The sequence below is a fragment of the Salvelinus alpinus genome, chromosome 5 (assembly GCF_045679555.1).
Source record: "Salvelinus alpinus chromosome 5, SLU_Salpinus.1, whole genome shotgun sequence".
NCBI lineage: Eukaryota > Metazoa > Chordata > Actinopteri > Salmoniformes > Salmonidae > Salvelinus > Salvelinus alpinus.
In genome coordinates, this window is record NC_092090.1 from 69,908,951 (window position 1) to 69,929,433 (window position 20,483).

Here is a 20,483-nt window from a genome sequence, read left to right on the forward strand (position 1 = left end):
TAAATAAAAATGCAATTACTATCGATTATTTTAATCTGGCAATTTAAAGTGATATTATATTTTCCATGAAGAGATTGACAAATTACTTCCACTGAGACACAGTACAGCTTTATTTAAGTCAAACTTCAGGCATGTCTGAACTCCTCAGCTCCAACTCAACCTCCTTTAGAATGAAAAAAATAAAAAGACAGTCATGTACAAAAGAGCGGCATCCTCACAGTCACACACACATTTAGAAGCAGAATTTCACAGGCAATAGCACGCCACAGTAACATTATCCTATGCAAGTTCAATGCAATTTATGTACAAGTCTTAACATTATGCAATAATGACTGCTGAACAGTAAAACAATATGGTAACTTTGTGTTCATCCACTTTTTAATTGAAGCAACATTAAGAGATAGATACGACCCCGGCGTAATCCCCAAAGCAGTTCCACTATATGACTGGAGAAATTAGTTCCTCTGAAAATACTTTTTCCTAATGTCTGGGAGAGCATGTCAATCACCTGTAATGACAGAAATAACAAATAGTATTGCACAAAATAAAAAATAAACTGGAAGGTGTGGAACAGAAACATATGATTCAGAAAGGGCCCCTTCCAAAGTCTGTGTTGGAAGATAATACTTTGATAACTCAGTCTTCGTAACCCTACTGTTTGACATCCTCTTCAGCGAGGATCATGTAAAAACATGGTTAAAATCTATAATATCTGTGGCAAACAGAATGACGACTATATGGTCATTGTACAGGCTGAATGTTGTGCTCAAGTCCAACTGGCATAAAGTGAGTAAGTTTCAAAACAGGTGCAAAAAAAAAAAAAGGCTATTGGGTTGGCCTGGATAATCTTTGTGCAATACCAATAGAGGATCAAAACAGAATACAATGACCTATAAGAGAATCCACACGTGGTTGTTTTTAACATAACAACAAATGAGCATTAAAAATGGATACAAAATATGTCCCCAACTGATAAAACAGATTCACCTTCCTTTCAGAATGGAAGGGGTGCATCAAGTCTTGGGTGAAAATGATATAGTTCTGCACAAATTGCTTTTGTGTTGGGGTAAGCATGCAATGGTCCAATTTACAATGGTCACTAATTGAAGGCTAGAGAAGGCTTAAAGACTAGGTACTCCTTTACAAACCATGACAAGACAGCCAGAGGACCTGAGATGTGGCTCAGAATGAATACGCCTAATATCCATCATAGATATCTACCATGTCAAATCAGTTATCTGTAAAATACTCATGTTTGTGAACATATTGATCTGTAGTACAAAACAATACAAAAATAATGAAATTAAAGAACAAAATATAATTCAAGTTTTAAAAGGTTGTTAAAAATATGACAGTGCCTTGATGCACCTATATGGTCGTGCGCTGCGTGGACCACAGCCTATTACTGAAATGATCGAAATCTAACACCTATCTACACCTATCGAAAGAAAATACTATCATTTGGCAGGTTTGAGAGCCACTGAGTCCATATTCCATTCAATTGTGTTTACCCTGCTATATGCATTAGGAGAAATCAGCAGGCTTCAATCCCAAATTAATGTAAGATATTGGCACAATCTAATTCTATTTCGTTAAGACATGAATGTGGACACAGTTTGACACAAGACAACAAGAGGTATGGAAACATTTGACAAACGTGTATTTTTCTGTGAGCTATCGTTTTAAAGGCATGGATACATAAATCAGTAATGTTCCAGAGAAGAGAAAGCACAGGCTCAGACAAGATGAGCAGACTACTGTTCTAGGTTCAACATGATAATGTGAGTTTAGGCTGAATTAAGTGCTCGTTTACTTCACATCACAATGTTCAATTGCTTTTAACTGCATTAACATGAGTACAGTGAGTCACAATACAGAGAGCTTGGCCTATGAGGAGCAGCTGTTATCAAACAGTGGTACCATTACACTAATAGAAAATATATGAAATGTAAACGACAACTACATACAGAATCATCAATTTTAAAGCTCCCTATTGTTTTATAGTCTGTTACTTAATACTTTGGGTGGGTGCGGTTTTCCAATAGGTGTTTTTGATACATAAATCAACTAGTATAAAGGGTGTGAGATCATTTCAAAAATCTGTCATAGGAGGACGAGATTAAAAACACTGTACATTTTCTTTACTTATCTGATACCGAAGTACTCTATAACTTAATGTTGGTACAAAACCAATTTGTGGAGATGTACACAGTCATACAAAAGGTGAAAATAAATACCCACCAGGGCAAAATACAGAATGTACTAAATACCTTGAATTAAGATGAGGGCGTTAGTCGTTCTACTATGATAAGAAAACAGAAAATGTGATCGGCAGGAACTTGTGTGAGAAAACGTTTTCAGTCTCAAAGATATTTGGATCATGTCGTTGGACCTATAGCAGAAGTTACAAAACAGTTGAAAATTCCTACATTACTACAGAAAAGAGGTATCCATTTCAAGCATGTACAATGTCATGTGTTACATACATGTATGTTATGACCTACCAAAAGTATGTAGCAATAAACTGTGAAAGTGCTTTAAAGGTTTAGCAGAACAATTTAAAACATAACATTTGCATGTACAGTACAGTACACACAGGATCACTTAAATTACTGCACACATAGCCAATGAACAGCCACCTCTCTCTCAGGTCAGCATATTGGAAATGAGTCCCTCAAGGCTGGCTGCATTACCGTGTACAAACAGACTGGGACCATATCTGTATAATATAACACTTCACTAATCTAATGAAGTGTAACACTAAATCCTAGGAGGAAATAATCACCAGAAAGTATGCTGCTCAACCTCTCAATTTGAATGAAATGTAACTTCCTCTCCAAAAATGCATTCCTGTCTGTTTCCATAGACAGTGAAGGGGGACAGTCATAGAAGAGTGAAAATGCCTCCCTTCTCCTTCTCTTAAACACTTGTGGTTTACAATATGAATCAATTATGTCCACAATGGAGAGAGACTGGGGAACTGACAAATGGAACTTAAATGTAATGTCATACATTACACTATATGCCCTTATAATTCACCTTATTAGAAGGACTATATTCACAAGGAGATCTGCACAATTCTAAACACCTAAACAAACAATACACCATTCACCGAGATGAAGTGAGAATCTGTTTGTAAACATTAACAAATATATATAAACTGGCCACTGAGTATGTATATATACACACACTCAGTGGCCAGTTTATTAGGTACAACCATCTAGCGTATCGTACCCCCAGTTTATTAGGTACAACCATCTAGCGTATCGGACCCCCAGTTTATTAGGTACAACCATCTAGCGTATCGGACCCCCAGTTTATTAGGTACACCCATCTAGCGTATCGGACCCCCCTTTACCTCCAGACCAGCCTGAATTCTTTGAGGCATGGAAACGTTGCTCAATTGGTATCAAGGGACCTAACATGTTCCAGGAAAACATTCCCCACACCATTACACCACCAGCCTGTACCATTGACACCAGGCTGGATGGGGCCATGGACTCATGCTGCTTATGCAAAATCCTGACTCAGCATGATGCAACAGTAACCGGGACACGTCGGACCAGGCAATGTTTTTCCACTCCTCAAATTGTCCAGTGTTGGTGATTGCGTGCACACTGGAGCCACTTATTCTTGTTTTTAGTTGATAGGAGTGGAACCCGGTGTGTTCGTCTGCTGCAATAGCCCATCCGGATTAACGAGTTGTGTGTTCCGAGATGCCGTTCTGCACACCACTGTTGTACTGCATTATTTCCCTGTTTGAGACCCGCCTGTTAGCTTGCACGATTCTTGCCATTCTCCTGCGACTTCTCATCAACGAGCTGTTTTATCATCCGGAGAACTACCGCTGATTGGATGTTTTCTGTTTGTCGGACCATTCTTGGTAAACCCTAGACACTCATCCGTGAAAAGCCCAGGCCGGCCGTTTCTGAGATACTGGAACCGGGCTTGCCTGGTACCGACAATCATACCACGTTCAAAGTCACTTAGGTCACTCGTTTTTCCCATTTAACATTAAATCAAACAGTAACTGAATGTCTCAATGCCTGTCTGCCTGCTTTATATAGCAAACCATGGTTATGTGACTCACTGTCTGTAGGAGTGAACCATTTTTGTGAACGGGGTAGTGTACCTAATAAAATGGCCACTTAGTGAATGTGTGTGTGTGTGTATATATATATATTTATTACATACACACACTGTAAAATACAAATGTAATCTTTGCCAAGATAATCCATCCACATGACAGGGGTGGCATATCAAGAAGCTGATTAAACAGCATGATCATTACACAGGTAAACCTTGTGCTGGGGACAATAAAAGGCCACAAATGTGCAGTTTTGTCACAACAATGCCACAAATGTCTCAAGTTGAGGGAGCGTGCAATCGGCATGCTGACTGCAGGAATGTCCAACAGAGCTGTTGCCAGATAATTTAATGTTCATTCCTCTACCATTAGCCACCTCCAACTTTGTTTTGGAGAATTTGGCAGTACGTCCAACCGGCCTCATAACCACAACCGATGTGTAACCACGCCAGTCCAGGACCTCCACATCTGGCTTCTTCACCTGCGGATTCATCTGGAACCAGCCACCCGGACAGCTGGTGAAACTGTGGGTTTGCACAACCAAAACGTTTCTGCACAAACTGTCAGAAACCGTCGGCTCATCTGCGTGCTGTCATCCTCACTAGGGTCTTGACCTGACTGCAGTTTGGTGTCGTAACCGACTTCAGTGGGCTAATGCTCACCTTCGAGGGCCACTGGCATGCTGGAGAAGTGTGCTCTAAATGGATGAATCCCGGTTTCAACTGTACCAGGCAGATGGCAGACAGCGTGGTGTGGGAGAGTGGTTTGCTGATGTCAACGTTGTGAACAGAGTGCCCTATGGTGGCGGTGGGGTTATGGTATGAGCAGGCATAAACTACGGACAACGAACACAATTGCAACGAACACAATTGCATTTTAAATCAATAGCAATGTGAATGCACAGAGATACGGTGCCGAAATCCTGGAGGCCCATTGTCGTGCCATTCATCCGCTGTCATCACCTCATGTTTCTGCATGATAATGCATGGCCCCATGTCACAAGAATCTGTACACAATTTCTGGAAGCTGAAAATGGTCTGCATACTCACCAGACATGTCACCCATTGAGCAGGTTTGGGAGGCTCTTCATCGATGTGTATGACAGCATGTTCCAGTTCCAGCAATATCCAGAAACTTAGCACAGCCACTGAAGAGGAGTGGGACAACATTCCACAGGCCATAATCAACAACCTGATCAACTATGCGAAGGAGATGTCGCGTTGCATGAGGCAAATGAGGTCACACCAGACACTGACTGGTTTTCTGATCCACGCCCCTATCTTAATTTTTTAAAGCTATCTATGAACAACAGATGCATATCTGTATTCCTAGTGAAATCCATGGATTAGGGCCTAATTCATTTATTCCTTATATGAACTTTAACTTAGAAAAATCTTTGAAACTGTTGGGTTCATATTTTTGTTCAGCATATATATATATATATATATATATATATATATATATATATATATATATATATATCATAATATACATATAATATATATACAATAAAAAAAAGTATACACACACACACAAACTGCCTTCAGAAAGTATTCACACCCGTTGACTTTTTCCACATTTTGTTATGTTACATCCTGAATTAAAAATTTATAAAATGTAGATTTTTTTGTCACTGGCTTACACACAATACCCCATAATGTCAAAGTGGAATCATGTTTTTCAAACGTTTTACTAATTAATTCAAATGAAAAGCTGAAATGCCTTGAGTCAATAAGTATTCAAAACCTTTCTTATGGCAAGCCTAGATAGGTTAAGGAATAAACATTTGCTTAACAAGTCACGATAAGTTGCATGGACTCACTCTGTGTGCAATAATAGTGTTAACCTCATCTCTGTACCCCACACATACAATTATCTGTAAGGTCCAACAGTCGAGCTGTGAATTTCAAACACAGATTCAACCACAAAGACCAGGGCGGTTTTCCAATGCCTCGCAAAGAGGGCACCTATTGGTAGATGGGTAAACATTTGAGCATGGTGAAGTTATTAATTACTCTTTGGATGATGTATCAATACACCCAGTCACTACAAAGATACAGGTGTCCGGACCGCTCCGGGATGACTTTAAAACAGTTACAGAGTTAAATGGCTGTAATAGGAGAAAACTGAGGATGGATCAACAACATTGTAGTTGCTCCACAATACTAACATAATTGACAGAGTGAAAAGAAGTAAGCCTGTACAGAATAAAAATCATGTTTACAATAAGGCACTAAAGTAAAACTACAAAAAATGTGGCAAAAGCAATATATATTTTTGTCCTGAATAAAAAGTTATGTTTGGGGCAAATCCAACACAACACATTACGGAGTACTACTCAATATTTTCAAGCATAGTGGTGGCTGTATCATGTAATGTGTATGCTTGTCATCATTAAGGTCCGGTGAGTTTTTCAGAATATTGTTTTTTCGGAATGGAGGTAAGCACAGGCACAATCCCAGAGTAAAACTGGTTCAGTCTGCTTTCCACCAGACACTGGGAGATTAATTCACCTTTCAGCAGGACAATAACTTAAAAAACAAGGCCAAATCTACACTGGAGTTCCTAACCAAGACAGTGAATGTTCCTGAGTGGCCGAGTTAGTTTTTACTTAAAATCTGCTTGAAAATCTATTGCAAGACATGAATTTGGTTGTTTAGCAATGATCAACCAAATTTGACAGAGCTTGAAGAATTCTGAAAATAATAAATGGGGGAAAAAACAGCACAATCTAGGTGTGCAAAGCTCTTAGAGACTTACACAGAAAGACTCACAGCTGTAATCGCAGCCAAAGGTGATTCTAACATGTATTGACTCAGGGGTGTGAATAATTATATTAATTTAATATTTCATTTTCAACAAAGGTGCAGAAATTTCTAAAACATGTTTACCCTTTGTCATTATGGATTATTGTGTGTAAGGTGAGAAGAAAAAATATTTAATCAATTTTGAATTCGGGCAGTAACAACAAAATGTGGAATAATTCAAGGGGTACGAATACTTTCTGAAGGCACCAGTACCAGTCAAAAGTTTGGACACACCTACTCAATCAATGTTTTTTCTTTATTTGTACTATTTTCTACATTGTAGAATAATAGTGAAGACATCAAATCAATGAAACAACACATATGGATTCATGTAGTATCCAAAAAAGTGTTAAACAAATCAAAATATATTTTATATTTAAGATTCTACAAAGTAGCCACCCTTTGCACATCCTTGGCATTCTCTCAACCAGCTTCATGAGGCAGTCACCTGGAATGCATTTCAATTAACAGGTATGCCTTGTTAAAAGTTAATTTGAGGGATTTCTTTCCTTCTTAATGTGTTTGAGACAATCAGCTGTGTTGTGACATGGTCGGGGTAGTATACAGAAGATAGCCCTATCTTGTGAAAGAGCAAGTCCATATTATGTCAAGAACAACTCAAATAAGCAAAGAGAAACGACAGTCCATCGTTACTTTAAGACATGAAGGTCAGTCAATACGGAAAATGTCAAGAACTTTGAACGTTTCTTCAAGTGCAGTCGCAAAAACCCTCAAGCGATGAAACTGGCTCTCATGAGGACCGCCACAGGAAAGGAAGACCCAGAGTTACCAGCCTCAGAGATTGCAGCCCTAATAAATGCTTCACAAAGTTCAAGTAACAGACATCTCAACATCAACTGTTCAGAGAAGACTGTGTGAATCAAGCATTCATGGTCAAATTGCTGCAAAGAAATCACTACTAAAGGACATCAATAAGAAGAAGAGGCTTGCTTGGGCCAAGAAACATGAGCAATGGACATTAGACCGGTGGAAATCTATCCTTTGGTCTAATGAGTCCAAATGTGAGATTTTTGGTTCCAACCGGTGCGTCTTTGTGAGACGCAGAGTAGGTTAACGGATTATCTCCGCATGTGTGGTTACCACCGTGAAGCATGGAGGAGGTGGTGTGATGGTGCTTCTGCAGCAATATACGCAATTTCGTCTGGTTTGTGCTTAGTGGGACTATTTGTTTTTCAACAGGACAATGACCCAACACATCTCCAGGCTGTGTAAGGGTAATTTGACCAATAAGGAGAGTGGTGGAGTGCTGCATCAGATGACCTTGCCTCCACAATCACCCAACCTCAACCCAATTGAGATGGTTTCGGATTAATGGACCCGCAGAGTGAAGGAAAAGCAGCCAACAAGTGCTCAGAATATGTGGGAACTACTTCAAGACTGTTGGAAAAGCATTCCTCGTGAAGCTGGTTGAGAGAATGCCAAGAGTGTGCAAAGTTGTCATCAAGGCAAAGGGTGGCTACTTTGAAGAATAAAATATAAAATATATTTTGATTTGTTTCAACATTATGACTTACTACATGAGTAGGTGTTTCCAAACTTTTGACTGGTACTATATATATATATATATATATTCATAAGTGTATCAAAAACAGGTATAAGGAATGTCGGAATATAGTGTGATCCTGAAAATTGCACAAATCTATTTTCTTCTCGTTGTGAAAGGAGAGCCAGATAGGGATTGATGGATCATGTCTGGAGTGATGAGGTTGGTAGGAGTGTTGGGCCTGACTCTGCTGGCTCACCAACACACAGCAAAGCCTTCTGGGAACGTGAAGCAGCCCCTGGCAACGGGCCACTAGCAACCCCAGTACACAGGAAGTAAACAAAGAGAAAAGCAGCATGTTGGAAAAAGGTTTAAACCCCCTCTCCAGCCCCCTCACGGAGTTCTTCAAAGTGCCGGTAACCAATGACATAACACTGAGAATCCACACTTGTAGAAATGACAGAATCACACTGAAGTGGTGAAACAAACACTGGTTATTTGGGGTGATGTGCGGCACACCTCTCAATCTCCCCTTGCTCTCTCCTCCACTCCCAATATCCTTAGATAGAGGAGCTCTGCACCGCTCTCTGACATAGAACCACTGACTACTCACACCAAGTCTGCGCCTGTCAGTCCTTCGGTCTGTCAGTCATTCTGTCCAGCCAATGGGAATATCAGGTGTAACTGTTGGCTGCAGTTCTGGTCTCTTTCACTTTATGGTACATCTCTAATCACACCCTATTCCCCATAGGTATAGCGCTCCATTTCTAGTGCACTATTTTAGGAAAAAGGGTGCGATTTGAGACAGCTTTACTCTCGGTCCTGCTGGCTGGGCTCCTCCTCGGGGTCCTCTGGCTCTTCTTTGATACTGACCGTACCAGGGTGGTGTGTGTCAGTATGTGTGGGGTTGGCGTTGGGGCCCAGGGGGCTGAGGGGGTCGTGGTTGGAGCAGCAGGGGCGACCCTCCAGGGTAGAGGGGGTGAGAGCTCCCCCCTCATGTTGCCGGCAGAAGGAGCGAGGGCAGAAGTCACAGAGCGATGAGGCTGGGACACCACACACACTGCAGTCATGCCATGGGCACTCCCAACGACCTACACACACACACACACACACACACACACACACACACACACACACACACACACACACACACACACACACACACACACACACACACACACACACACACACACACACACACACACACACACACAGAGAGAGATTATTAACGTATAGACACACACCCCCCCCACACACACACACCTCCACACACACCCACAGCGTACCATATGGGGGTTTGGTGAGGTTGAGACAGAGCAGGTGATAAGCTTTAGGACAGTCCTTCTTGTCACATATGACCAGCTCCCCTCCCTCTCCGCAGCAGAAACAGAAGTACTCATGTGTGCGTTTCCCTTCCGGTCGCAGCTTACGCTTCTTGGGTTTCAGCTTAGCGTTCCTCGCCTTCTCCTCCTTCTCCATCACCACTGCACTCTGACAGACGGAAAAACAACGTCATAAACAATCGGCTCAGATGATTTTTTTTTATTGTGTGACTATTATTATTTGTTTTGTTATAATGGGGGCGGGGGGTTAAAAAGGTACAATATAGAAATTAATATAATTTCATATTTTGTTTGTATTCACCTGTGGGCTGCCATCTTTTTTAAGGTACGTAAATACAAAGTTGTGATCATTATGATCATATTTCAGTTAAACTCACACATTTAGTATGTAAAGGAAAATAAACTAAAAGTGAGTCTCTCATCCCAATCCCGTTTATCCCTCATGGAGCGGTGCTCTCCGGCGCTCAACATCCTTTCCAACCAATCCGCTAAAAACCTCTCCTCACTCAAAGTACGAAAACACTGCAGCTCCAAATTCGCTCCATTCATTAAAATGACAATTTAACCAACACCATCTATTTTTGTGATCCAGGCGGACCTACCATTTGGTTTTGAAGTAGCCTATTGAAACCAAACCATATGATTTGAATGAAAAGTATTTTAATAAACAGGAAAAGGTGAATGTAAGAAGCGCTCATCATTTTAAATAGGCTACATGTCGTAGTAAACAACATAAACACTAAATAGGGCAGGAGCCACACAGCTAGCCTAAGAAGGAACGAAAATGTATTATTAAGGCTATATTATTTAAATTATTTGAAGGATATAGCCTACAAAGAAATACATTGGGAAGCATTTGTGAGTGCGACACACTAGGCTGGCAGGGACATTAAGAGCTCAGCATTTAAACAAAATGTTGCATTAAATCATTAAAACTGCACATATAGGCTGTAACTTACTTAGAACTAAATACAAACGAAAGGAAACATGCCTTATTAGGCTCTGTCTACAGTGCCTTTGAATTCATTTTTAGAAACATGAGTTCAGGGTCATGCGATGGTGACTGGAGAGCAGACCAGCAGCGGAAAATATCCTCTCCTCGCTTGAAGAGCCACTGGGGATGCTAAACACCCTTCGGGGCCACTCATGCCAGGCTGGGCAGGGATGCGTAATAGTTTTTGTATTTTTCTGTAGGTAGGCCTAAGGATTTTAGGTAAAATAACCATAGCAAAACGGAAAGCTCCTTGAAAGAGGTAATATTTTTTTTTAAATCAATGATGGCCTATTGTATAGTTAATAGAACGGAAATGAGCTGAACTTTTAAGAGATCAGATTTTTTTGTTTTAAATACTTTTCTATAATGACACACTTAGCTAGATACCGACCTCATTCCTTTCTGTTAGCATGTGCACATAGTAAGTACACCATCATGCTTTTGGGATACCGGTCTTTTCAGATACCACAATTACTATTTAGTTGTGGACACTACATTACAGACCTCCCTCTCTTGCTCCTCCTCATCTTTGTAAGTCACCTTGATTTTTCACCTGTGTGTTTTATCAGATTATTTATGAAAAACTCCATGACAGTAGCTACAGCAACAGGCTATAACAGCACACAAGTAGACGACAAATGCATGCTGGATATGCGCTGCTCATGAAGTGAGAGCTACTTTGGTAAATTAAATTGATTGGACGTGATTTGGAAAGGCACACAGTTGACAGTGCATGTCAGAGCAAAAACCATGCCATGAGGTCGAAGGAATTGTCCGTAGAGCTCCGAGACAGGATTGTGTCGAGGCACAGATCTGGGGAAGGGTACCAAAACATTTCTGCAGTATTTGAAGGTCTCAAGAACACAGTGACCTCCATCATTATTAAATGGAAGAAGTTTGGAACCACCAAGACTCTTACTAGAGCTGGCTGCCCAGCCAAACTGAGCAATCAGGAGAGAAGGGCCTTGGTCAGGGAGGTGACCAAGAACCCGATGGTCACTCTGACAGAGCTCCAGAGTTCCTCTGTGGAGATAGAACCTTCCAGAAGGACAACCATCTCTGCAGCACTCCACCAATCACAGGAGTCCTCTTACATTTCTGAACTTTACAGTCCTATGGATCAAGCAACCATGAAAAAGGTAGGTTCTCTCCCGCAGTTATGCACATAAATAACATGGTCAACAACTAATGCTTGCCAGAGCAAGATGATATAAAATCTAATGAAGGAAAATATGATAAACTTTTATATCTAGTTGGCCGTCAAAATTGCACTGAAACGAAGGGGAATGGTAGCCTCCTCATCTTTACGCAGCTTGCCTGCCAATGCATGCTTGTCCCAACCAAGCCCCTAAGCTAACTGGCTAAAGTTAGCTAGCTAGCTACTTCCAGACACAAATGAAAGAACACCTCACTGATTATTTTACTCGCCGTAGCAGAGCTGGTTAGGCTGTTTACATGTTATCTAGAGCCTTCTTGGCCATAACTTTTTTTGCCTAAGTTTATTGAAACCATATTCAGCGGATGTTGCATGTTAGTAAATTAAATCAGGTGTTCTGAAATTGGAGTAGATAGCCTGAGTGAATTTGCGAACGCAAGAGATATGCTAACTGGATAACAGACGTTCAAGTTCTTGCTAACTAACCAAATGACATCTCTAGCTATAGACACGGAAAAACTATATGAGGGGAAAAAGTCAGTCACTCACCCACTCCTCCAATGGCAAAATATGACATCCTCCTAGCAGCTAGCTAGTTATTTAGCTAACGTTAGGCTCCGTGTTTTTAGCTTGCTACATAAATAGATACGCTAGCCTATTAGCCACGTTATGACTGACTTGTGATCATTGCCCTTAATAGTTTGATTGTATTGACAGTTCTAGCCTTAGGTACATTCGTAGGTTTTTGTCCATAATATTGAGTCATTGAAACTGCATCCATCTATTCTGCCAACATGGAATGTTGAGTCAAAGATAACCTATTTTTAAAAGCTCTTATAAAGTTGGCATTGTAGCATTTACTGGTAATTTGATATTTTTGACTGATATGATGATTGCAGATATGAACCAAACAGACAAAGTAGCTAAAATGATGTCAGTTCCACTTTCAACTTTAGGTCACAGGTTACTTTGTGTGCTAAATGTGAAATATTCTTTGCAACGGAAAGTAATAGTTCTACATTTTGATTGGGAAATGGTTAATGGTTGTGTTTTTGTATTCTTATGATTGGGACATACTGGCTTATTATGTCCGAGTTTATGGACTGCTTATCCTTTAACATTATGCTGTGTGTGACTGCTGTCTTTTCATCGGCCCTATGCAGCGATGTAGTGTGGCCTGGAGAAGTGGGTGTACAAAAATGTTGCTCAAAAGTTTCCAAATGGCCCGCCCAGCAAAGGAAAGGCACCCTGTGTGAAAAATCCTGTTTAAAAAAATAAAATAAAGAGTTTTCCTATTGATTTTCACTCTCAAAAATCACAATTTTTTTAATAGAAAGAAATAATGATAATCTACGTCCACAACCATGCTTAAACCACATCAATCTGATTGGGTGGGCCTGTCAGGACCTGGTTTCCCAGTGGGTTGCCCTCAGTCCACCCAGGCCCACCCGTTTCTACGCCCCTGATGCAAACAGGGCATGATGACAATTGCGCATCACAAATAGCCTATTAACCAACAATTTGGACTAAACCTTTTCAATACCTGGTTTGCATACCCATTGTTGCCTTGGTTAGCATTTACTGGTAGATATAAGTTGAAACGTCTTTCCTACCCTACCGGCTACCGATGTCATTGTTCCGTGAGCTGCTCCATGCCAAAACCAGCTGAGAGCTGCACACTCTTGCTGCCTGCAGATGATATTCTGCTGAAACTAGGATGTGTGCAGCCTTTGCGATTGTGTAGGCTACTCTGTGCATGATTTCTCTATTGTACTACATAATTGATAAGTCGTATACCTCCACTGCACTACTTTGATACGCATCAGTAGGGATCAAGAGGTGAGTATACGCAATGCCCACTGAAAAAAGTGCTTATACGGTTTATTCCTGCATATAGCCTCCACAATACCACTGGCCATTTGTGTTTAACAAAAAGTGCACTCTCCTACATGAGTGCGCTGGTATTACCTAGGGCTGTTGCAGTGACCGTGTTACCGCCACACAGGCGGTCACGAGTCATGATGGCAGTCAAATTCCATGTGACCTTTAGTCATGGTAATTAGGCTTCTGCAAGCTCTGATGCTGCTGATGATCATTAGTAGCCTACCAAACGTGCTAACTATGCAATTGTGTGAGAAAACAGATTAATAGGCTCTATTAAAAAGAGGAGGATCCGATCAGCTTTCTATAGGCTAGGCCTATTATATTTATTTCTCAACTTTCCTAATATTAAGCACATTGCTTATCTTTACAACAGGAGTATAGCCTACCTGGCTGGCATGAAAATGAGTCACGGGAACAGCGTCCTCCATTCACTATTTAAGTGCATAGATGGCATGTATTTTTTCCCCTGCCCTTGTTTTCGAGACAGGGGCATGATAATGGTCCATTTTAAATCAAAACTAATTTCACACACATATTATTTAGTACATGTAAAGACATGATTAAATCAAGAAGAGTCTGATGGGTGACAATATTAGCCTATCACTCGTGAATGATATATTATCACTTGTGAATGATGCCCAGCGTAAGGCATGAAACAACGCCCCCCCCCCCCCCAAATCATATTTAAAAAAATAAATAATTACCTTTATTTAACTTGGCAAGTCAGTTAAGAACAAATTCTTATTTTCAATGATGGCCTAGGAACAGTGGGTTAACTGTCTTGTTCAAGGGCAGAACGACAGATTTTTACCTTGTCAGCTCGGGGATTTGATCTTGCAACCTTTCGGTTACTAGTCCAACGCTCTAACCACTAGGGTACTTGCCGCCCCTTAAGTTACAAGCCTTGTTAGGCCAGCTTCTATAGTTCTATACAACATTGCAGACAAACCATGGACAGAAGGGTTCTGCTAAGGTAATACACCAGAAACATGTTACTTAATTCCTACATGATGCAGTCATGATAAGGAGAAAGAGAATGTGGGTGTGTCCCGTACCGTAGGCCGCACCCCCAGGAAGCCAGAGCAGTTCTCAGCTCCACAGTGACACGACGACCTTCTATTCCCCACCAAGTCCAGGTTATAGTTAAACGTCAACTCAGTGCCTGCAGAACACACACAATTATAGTTAAATGTCAGCTCTGTGTCTACAGGACAGATGAGATCAATCACCAAAATTACAGAACATGTACGTGTCCCTCTCCTCACCAGCCTCTATGTCACACAGGGTGAAGAGCCCTATCCGTACATCTCCGTTGACGGTCCATTTCTGCGTCTCACAGTTGGGGCTGCAACTGTGGTTAATGAAGCGAGAGGAGTTTCCTTTGGGCCCCGCGTCTATCACCCGGTCCTGAGGAACACACACACACACACACACACACACACAGCCAATATATGAACACTACTGAAAAGAGAGCGATTCATACACATACTATGGTGCATTCGGAAAGTATTCAGACCCCTTGACATTCTCCACATTGTTACTTTACAGCCTTGTTCTAAAATTGATTAAATAGTTTCCCCCCCTCAATCTACACACGATACCCCATAATGACAAAGCAAAAACAGATTATACATTTTTGCAAATGTATTAAAAATGAAAAAATATAAATATAATTTACATAAGTATTCAGACCCTCTACTCAAGACTTTGTTGAAACACCTTTGGCAGCGATTACAGCCTTGAGTCTTCTTGTGTATGATGCTACAAGCTTGGCATACCTGTATTTGGGGAGTTTCTCCCATTCTTCTCTGCAGATCCTCTCTTAGGGTCGTTGTCCTGTTGGAAGGTGAACCTTTGCCCCAGTCTGAGGTCCTGAGCACTCTGGAGGTTTTCATCAAGGATCTCTCTGTACTTTGCTCCGCTCATCTTTCCCTCGATCCTGACTAGTCTCCCAGTCCCTGCTGCTGAAAAACATTCCCACAGCATGATGCTGACATCACCATGCTTCACCATAGGGATGGTATTGGCCAGGTGATGAGCTGTGCCTGGTTTTCTCCAGACGTGACGCTTGGCATTCAGGCCAAAGAGTTCAATCTTGGTTTCATCAGACCAGTGAATCTTGTTTCTCATGGTCAGAGATTCCTTTAGGTGCCTTTTTGGTGGAGTGCTGCAGAGAAGAAGATTGACTTTCTGGAAGGTTCTCCCATCTCCACAGAGAAACTCTGGAGCTCTGTCAGAGTGACCATCGGGTTTTTGGTCACCTCCCCGACCAAGGCCCTTCTCCCCCGATTGCGCAGTTTAGCCAGGCTGCTAGCTCTAGAAAGAATATTGGTGGTTCCAAATGTCTTCTATTTAAGAATGATGGAGGCCACTGTGTTCTTGGGGACCTTCAATGCAGAATTGTTTTGGTACCCTACCCCGATCTGTGCCTCAACACAATCCTGTTCTCGGAGCAATTCCTTTGACCTCATGGTTTGGTTTTTGCTCTGACATGCACTGTCAACTGTGGGACCTTATAGACAGGTTTGTGCCTTTCCAAATCATGTCCAATCAATTTAATTTACCCCAGGTGGACTCCAATCAAGTTGTAGAAACATCTCAATGATGATCAATGGAACAGGATGCATAGCTTAATTTAGAGTCTCATAGCAAAGGGTCTGAATACTTATGTAAATAAGGTATTTCTGTTTTTATTTGGAATACATTTGCAAACATTTCTAAAAAACAGTTTTCACTTTGTCATTATGGGGTAATGTGTAGATTGATGAGGAATTGTTTTAATTTAATACATTTTAGAATAAGGCTGTAATTTAACAAAGGGGGCTGAATACATTCAGAATGCACTGTATATGTTACTGGTCATGAGGTGGAGAGGTCAAGTAAAGGAGACCATTCCAGACTGTTGGGACACAGCCTGTACGTCGTTACCTTGGTGAGGGTGAGCATGTAGAAGTCAGTCACACGGTTCTCATGAGCGCGTTTGATTCGCTGCTGGCACTCTTCTGAATCTATCACCTCTCCTACGTACTCCGTCACAAAATCTCCCTGCGGAAGAGACACAGACATAAGAGATATTACTTACAACAAAGCATACCTGTGGTATATATTTTTAAAAATACATATTTTGGAGATGTTATCGCTAGTGCAGCGAAATGCTTATGTTTCTAGCATCAACAGAGCAGTTATACCTAACAATACAAAACAATACACACAAATCCCCAAAATAAAAAGAAAGGAATTAAGAAATATCAGAATGAGAAATGTCAGAGTCCTGAATATAAATATATATGATGGTATGTATAGACATGGACAGTATAGAAAAGGTGTGTACAGTTGTAGTTGTACAGGATGAGACGTGACTAGAATACAGTGTATACATATGAAGTGGGTAAAACAGTATGTAAACATTATTAAAGTGACCAGTGTTCAATGACTATGTACATAAGGCAGCAGTCTCTAAGGTGCAGGGTAGAGTACCGGGTGGTAGCTGGCTAGTAACAGTGACTAAGTTCAGGGCAGGGTACTGGGCGGAGGCCAGTCAGCGGTGTCTATTTAACAGTCTGATGGCCTGGAGATAGAAGCTGTTTTTCAGTCTTTTTGTCCCAGAAATGATGCACCTGTACCGTCCCTGCCTTCTAGATGGTAGCGGGGTGAACAGGCCGTGGCTCGGGTGGCTGAGGTCCTTGATGATCTTCTTGGCCTTCCTGTGACACCGGGTGCTATCGATGTCCTGGAGGGCAGGGAGTGTGTCCCTGGTGATGTGTTGGCCCTGCGGTTGCAGATGGTGCAATTGCCATACCAAGCGGTGATACAGCCTGACATGACGTCCTTAATGCTGCATCTGTAGAAGTTTGTGAGGGTTTTACGGGCCAAGACAAATTTCTTCATCCTCCTGAGTTTCAAGAGGCGCTGCTGCGCCGCCTTCACCACACTGTCTGTGTGGATGGACCGTTTCAGGTTGTCAGTGATGTGCATGCCAAGGAACTTGAAGCTTTTCACCCTCTCCACTGCGGCCCAGTCGATGTGGATTGGGGCATGATCTCTATGATGTTTCCTGAAGTCCACGATTAGCTACTTCGTTTTGTTGACGTTGCGGGAGAGGTTACTTTCCTGGCACCACTCCGCCAGGGCCTCACCTCCTCCCTGTAGGCTGTGTCGTCGTTGTTGGTAATCAGGCCTACCACGGTTGTGTCGTCTGAAAACTTGATGATTGAGTTGAAAACGTGAGCGGTCACGCAGTCATGTGTGAACAGGCAGTACAGGAGGGCTACCGTGTTAAGGATCAGCATGGAGGAGGTGTTGTTGCCTACCTTCACCACCTGGGGTCGGTCCATCAGGAAGTCCAGGACCCAGTTGCACAGGGCGGGGTTCAGACCCAGGATCCTATGGAGTCGAAGGCTGAGCTGTAGTTGATGAACAGCATTCTTACATAGGGAGTTCTCTTGTCCAGGTGGGATAGTGCAGTGCGATGGCGATTGCGTCATCAATGGACCTGTTGTATGCAAATTGTAGTGTGTCTAGGGTGTCAGGAAAGCTGGAGGTGATATGTTCCTTAACTAGCCTCTCAAAGCACTTCACGAAGACAGAGGTGAGTGCTACGGGGCGGGCGAAGGTCATTTAGTTCGGTGACCTTCGCTTTCTTAGGTACAGGAACAATGGCGGATATCTTGAAGCAAGTGGGGACAACCGTCTGGGATACGGAGAGATTCAATATGTCCGTAAACACTCCAGCCAGCTGGTCTGCACATGCTCTGAGGACACGGCTTGGGATGCCGTCTGGGCCGGCAGCCTTGCGAGGGTTAACACGCTTGAATGTCTTACTCACATCAGCCTCGAAGGACGAGAGCTCACAGTCCTCTTCAGCGGCGGTTATTAACAATGATCTCTGATCTATACACAACACAGGCTCGCTTCCATTTTGGTCTCCAGCTCTCACCCTGTTCCTATATGAAAGGTCTGGATAGGTACAAACAATACCTATCCAGGCTAGGTGGAGCCTTCACAGTGTTGCTAATATCAGTTAACACCTAAAGATTAGGGGCTAACGATAGAAATAGAGCTGGGCCACACACTACGTCCACCCCAGCACCCCTCACTCACCTTCCTGAGGGCCTGGTTGGTCTTGAGGCCCCAGCCACAACCCTCTGTTTTGATGACCTCTGTCTCGGAGTACAGACGTTTAGAGAAGCATTGGTTCTCACAGCTATCACCTGTCGGACACACCTAGGACAGGAGAACAGGGCCGATTTAACCTCCGCACACGCGCACACACACACACACACACACACACACACACACACACACACACACACACACACACACACACACACACACACACACACACACACACACACACACACACACACACACACACACACACACACACACACACACACACACCAACCTGCGGGTGACACTCGTACTGCAGCATGCGGTTGAGACACTGGGAGTCCAGGCTGCAGGGGTGTTCGTCCGTGGGCTTACAGTTGCATCGTGGGATTTCAGACAGGTCGGCTATGTGCACCTGCACCTTCCCCACCGGCTTGTTGGACTGAAAGAGACATGACAACAATGTGTCAGCGAGGACACACCAAGACTCAAGACTAACATACAAGGTCACATATGAGATCTCAGTTTGCTTGGCAAAGCAAGACTTTGTATTTATTATGGATTCCCGTTAGCTGCTGCCAATGTAGCAGCTACTCTTCCTGGGGTCCAGCTACATTAAGGCAGTTATATACTATTTTAAAAACATTATAATGCACTTCACAACAGATTAAGTGTGCGCCCTCAGGCCATTACTCTATAACACAAAATACATGTATACGTGTGTGTATAGTGCGTATGTTATCATGTGTGTGCATATGCGTGTCTCTTCAGTACCAGAAGATTTGTAGGGAAGGTATGTGTTTGCAGGGTAGGGCTGTATACAGTATGACTGGATGTATTACCTTGATGTACTTGTAAGGCGGTGGTTTGCGTGAGTTGCGTTCCTGCTCTAGGGCCTCCCTGCTCTCCCTCTGTGCCTTGAGCTCCTGGAACCTACGAGCAGCCTCCTCCAGAGCTGACACACACACACACACACACACACACACACACACACACACACACACACACACACACACACACACACACACACACACACACACACACACACACACACACACACACACACACACACACACACACACACACACACACGGAAGGGATGGAATGACCTTCTGCCTGTCTCACACATACTCAGGGATAAGGCAATAGCATATCCCTCAAGCACCAACAGAGCCCAGAGCACAGAATAGACCCCAAGGTGGCCTCACCTTTCTTGAAGGTCTTGTTGATGTTGATTTGGCCCGTGACAGGGGTCTTGTCGTTCTCCACGTAGGGAAACACACGGCCCTGGTTGATCCAGTAATAGTCATGGGAACCAAAGAAGAAGACTGGGAAGGCTCCGATGCCGTGGCGGAGCGTCTGGATGTTGGGGGGCACCAGGCGAGGGTTACAGATCTCCGCTGGCCACCACCTGATGGGGACGTGAGGAAAGAAAGAGCGCTGATCAGTCCATACGGTACAGCTATAGGTGTTGCCGTTTTCCTAACAATAAAGCCAAACCTCTGATTCTAAAACAAGTTTCTGAAATACATGAACCCTTCGTAGTGTACAGTAACGTGCCACTCTCATCCCGTTTCTGCATCCGGCAACAATAATGTT

The 20,483-nt window shown here is 42.6% G+C and overlaps 1 protein-coding gene across 4 annotated transcripts in view; it reads right to left on the minus strand.

The window, feature by feature from the left end:
• Positions 1 to 92: 92 nt before the first annotated feature.
• The window catches only part of LOC139576633 (histone-lysine N-methyltransferase NSD3-like), a 34,341-nt gene continuing 13,950 nt past the window's right edge, over positions 93 to 20,483 (minus strand). For all 4 annotated transcript variants that reach the window (XM_071402925.1, XM_071402926.1, XM_071402924.1 and 1 more), the window contains 9 exons: positions 20,093 to 20,295; positions 19,727 to 19,839; positions 19,180 to 19,326; positions 18,876 to 18,998; positions 16,704 to 16,820; positions 15,041 to 15,182; positions 14,831 to 14,937; positions 9,685 to 9,889; positions 93 to 9,489 (listed from right to left, as the gene is read on the minus strand). In XM_071402925.1, coding sequence (XP_071259026.1) covers positions 9,209 to 9,489; positions 9,685 to 9,889; positions 14,831 to 14,937; positions 15,041 to 15,182; positions 16,704 to 16,820; positions 18,876 to 18,998; positions 19,180 to 19,326; positions 19,727 to 19,839; positions 20,093 to 20,295 — 1,438 coding nt within the window. In that variant the 3' untranslated portion in view covers positions 93 to 9,208. The remainder of the gene's footprint in view (positions 9,490 to 9,684; positions 9,890 to 14,830; positions 14,938 to 15,040; positions 15,183 to 16,703; positions 16,821 to 18,875; positions 18,999 to 19,179; positions 19,327 to 19,726; positions 19,840 to 20,092; positions 20,296 to 20,483) is intronic.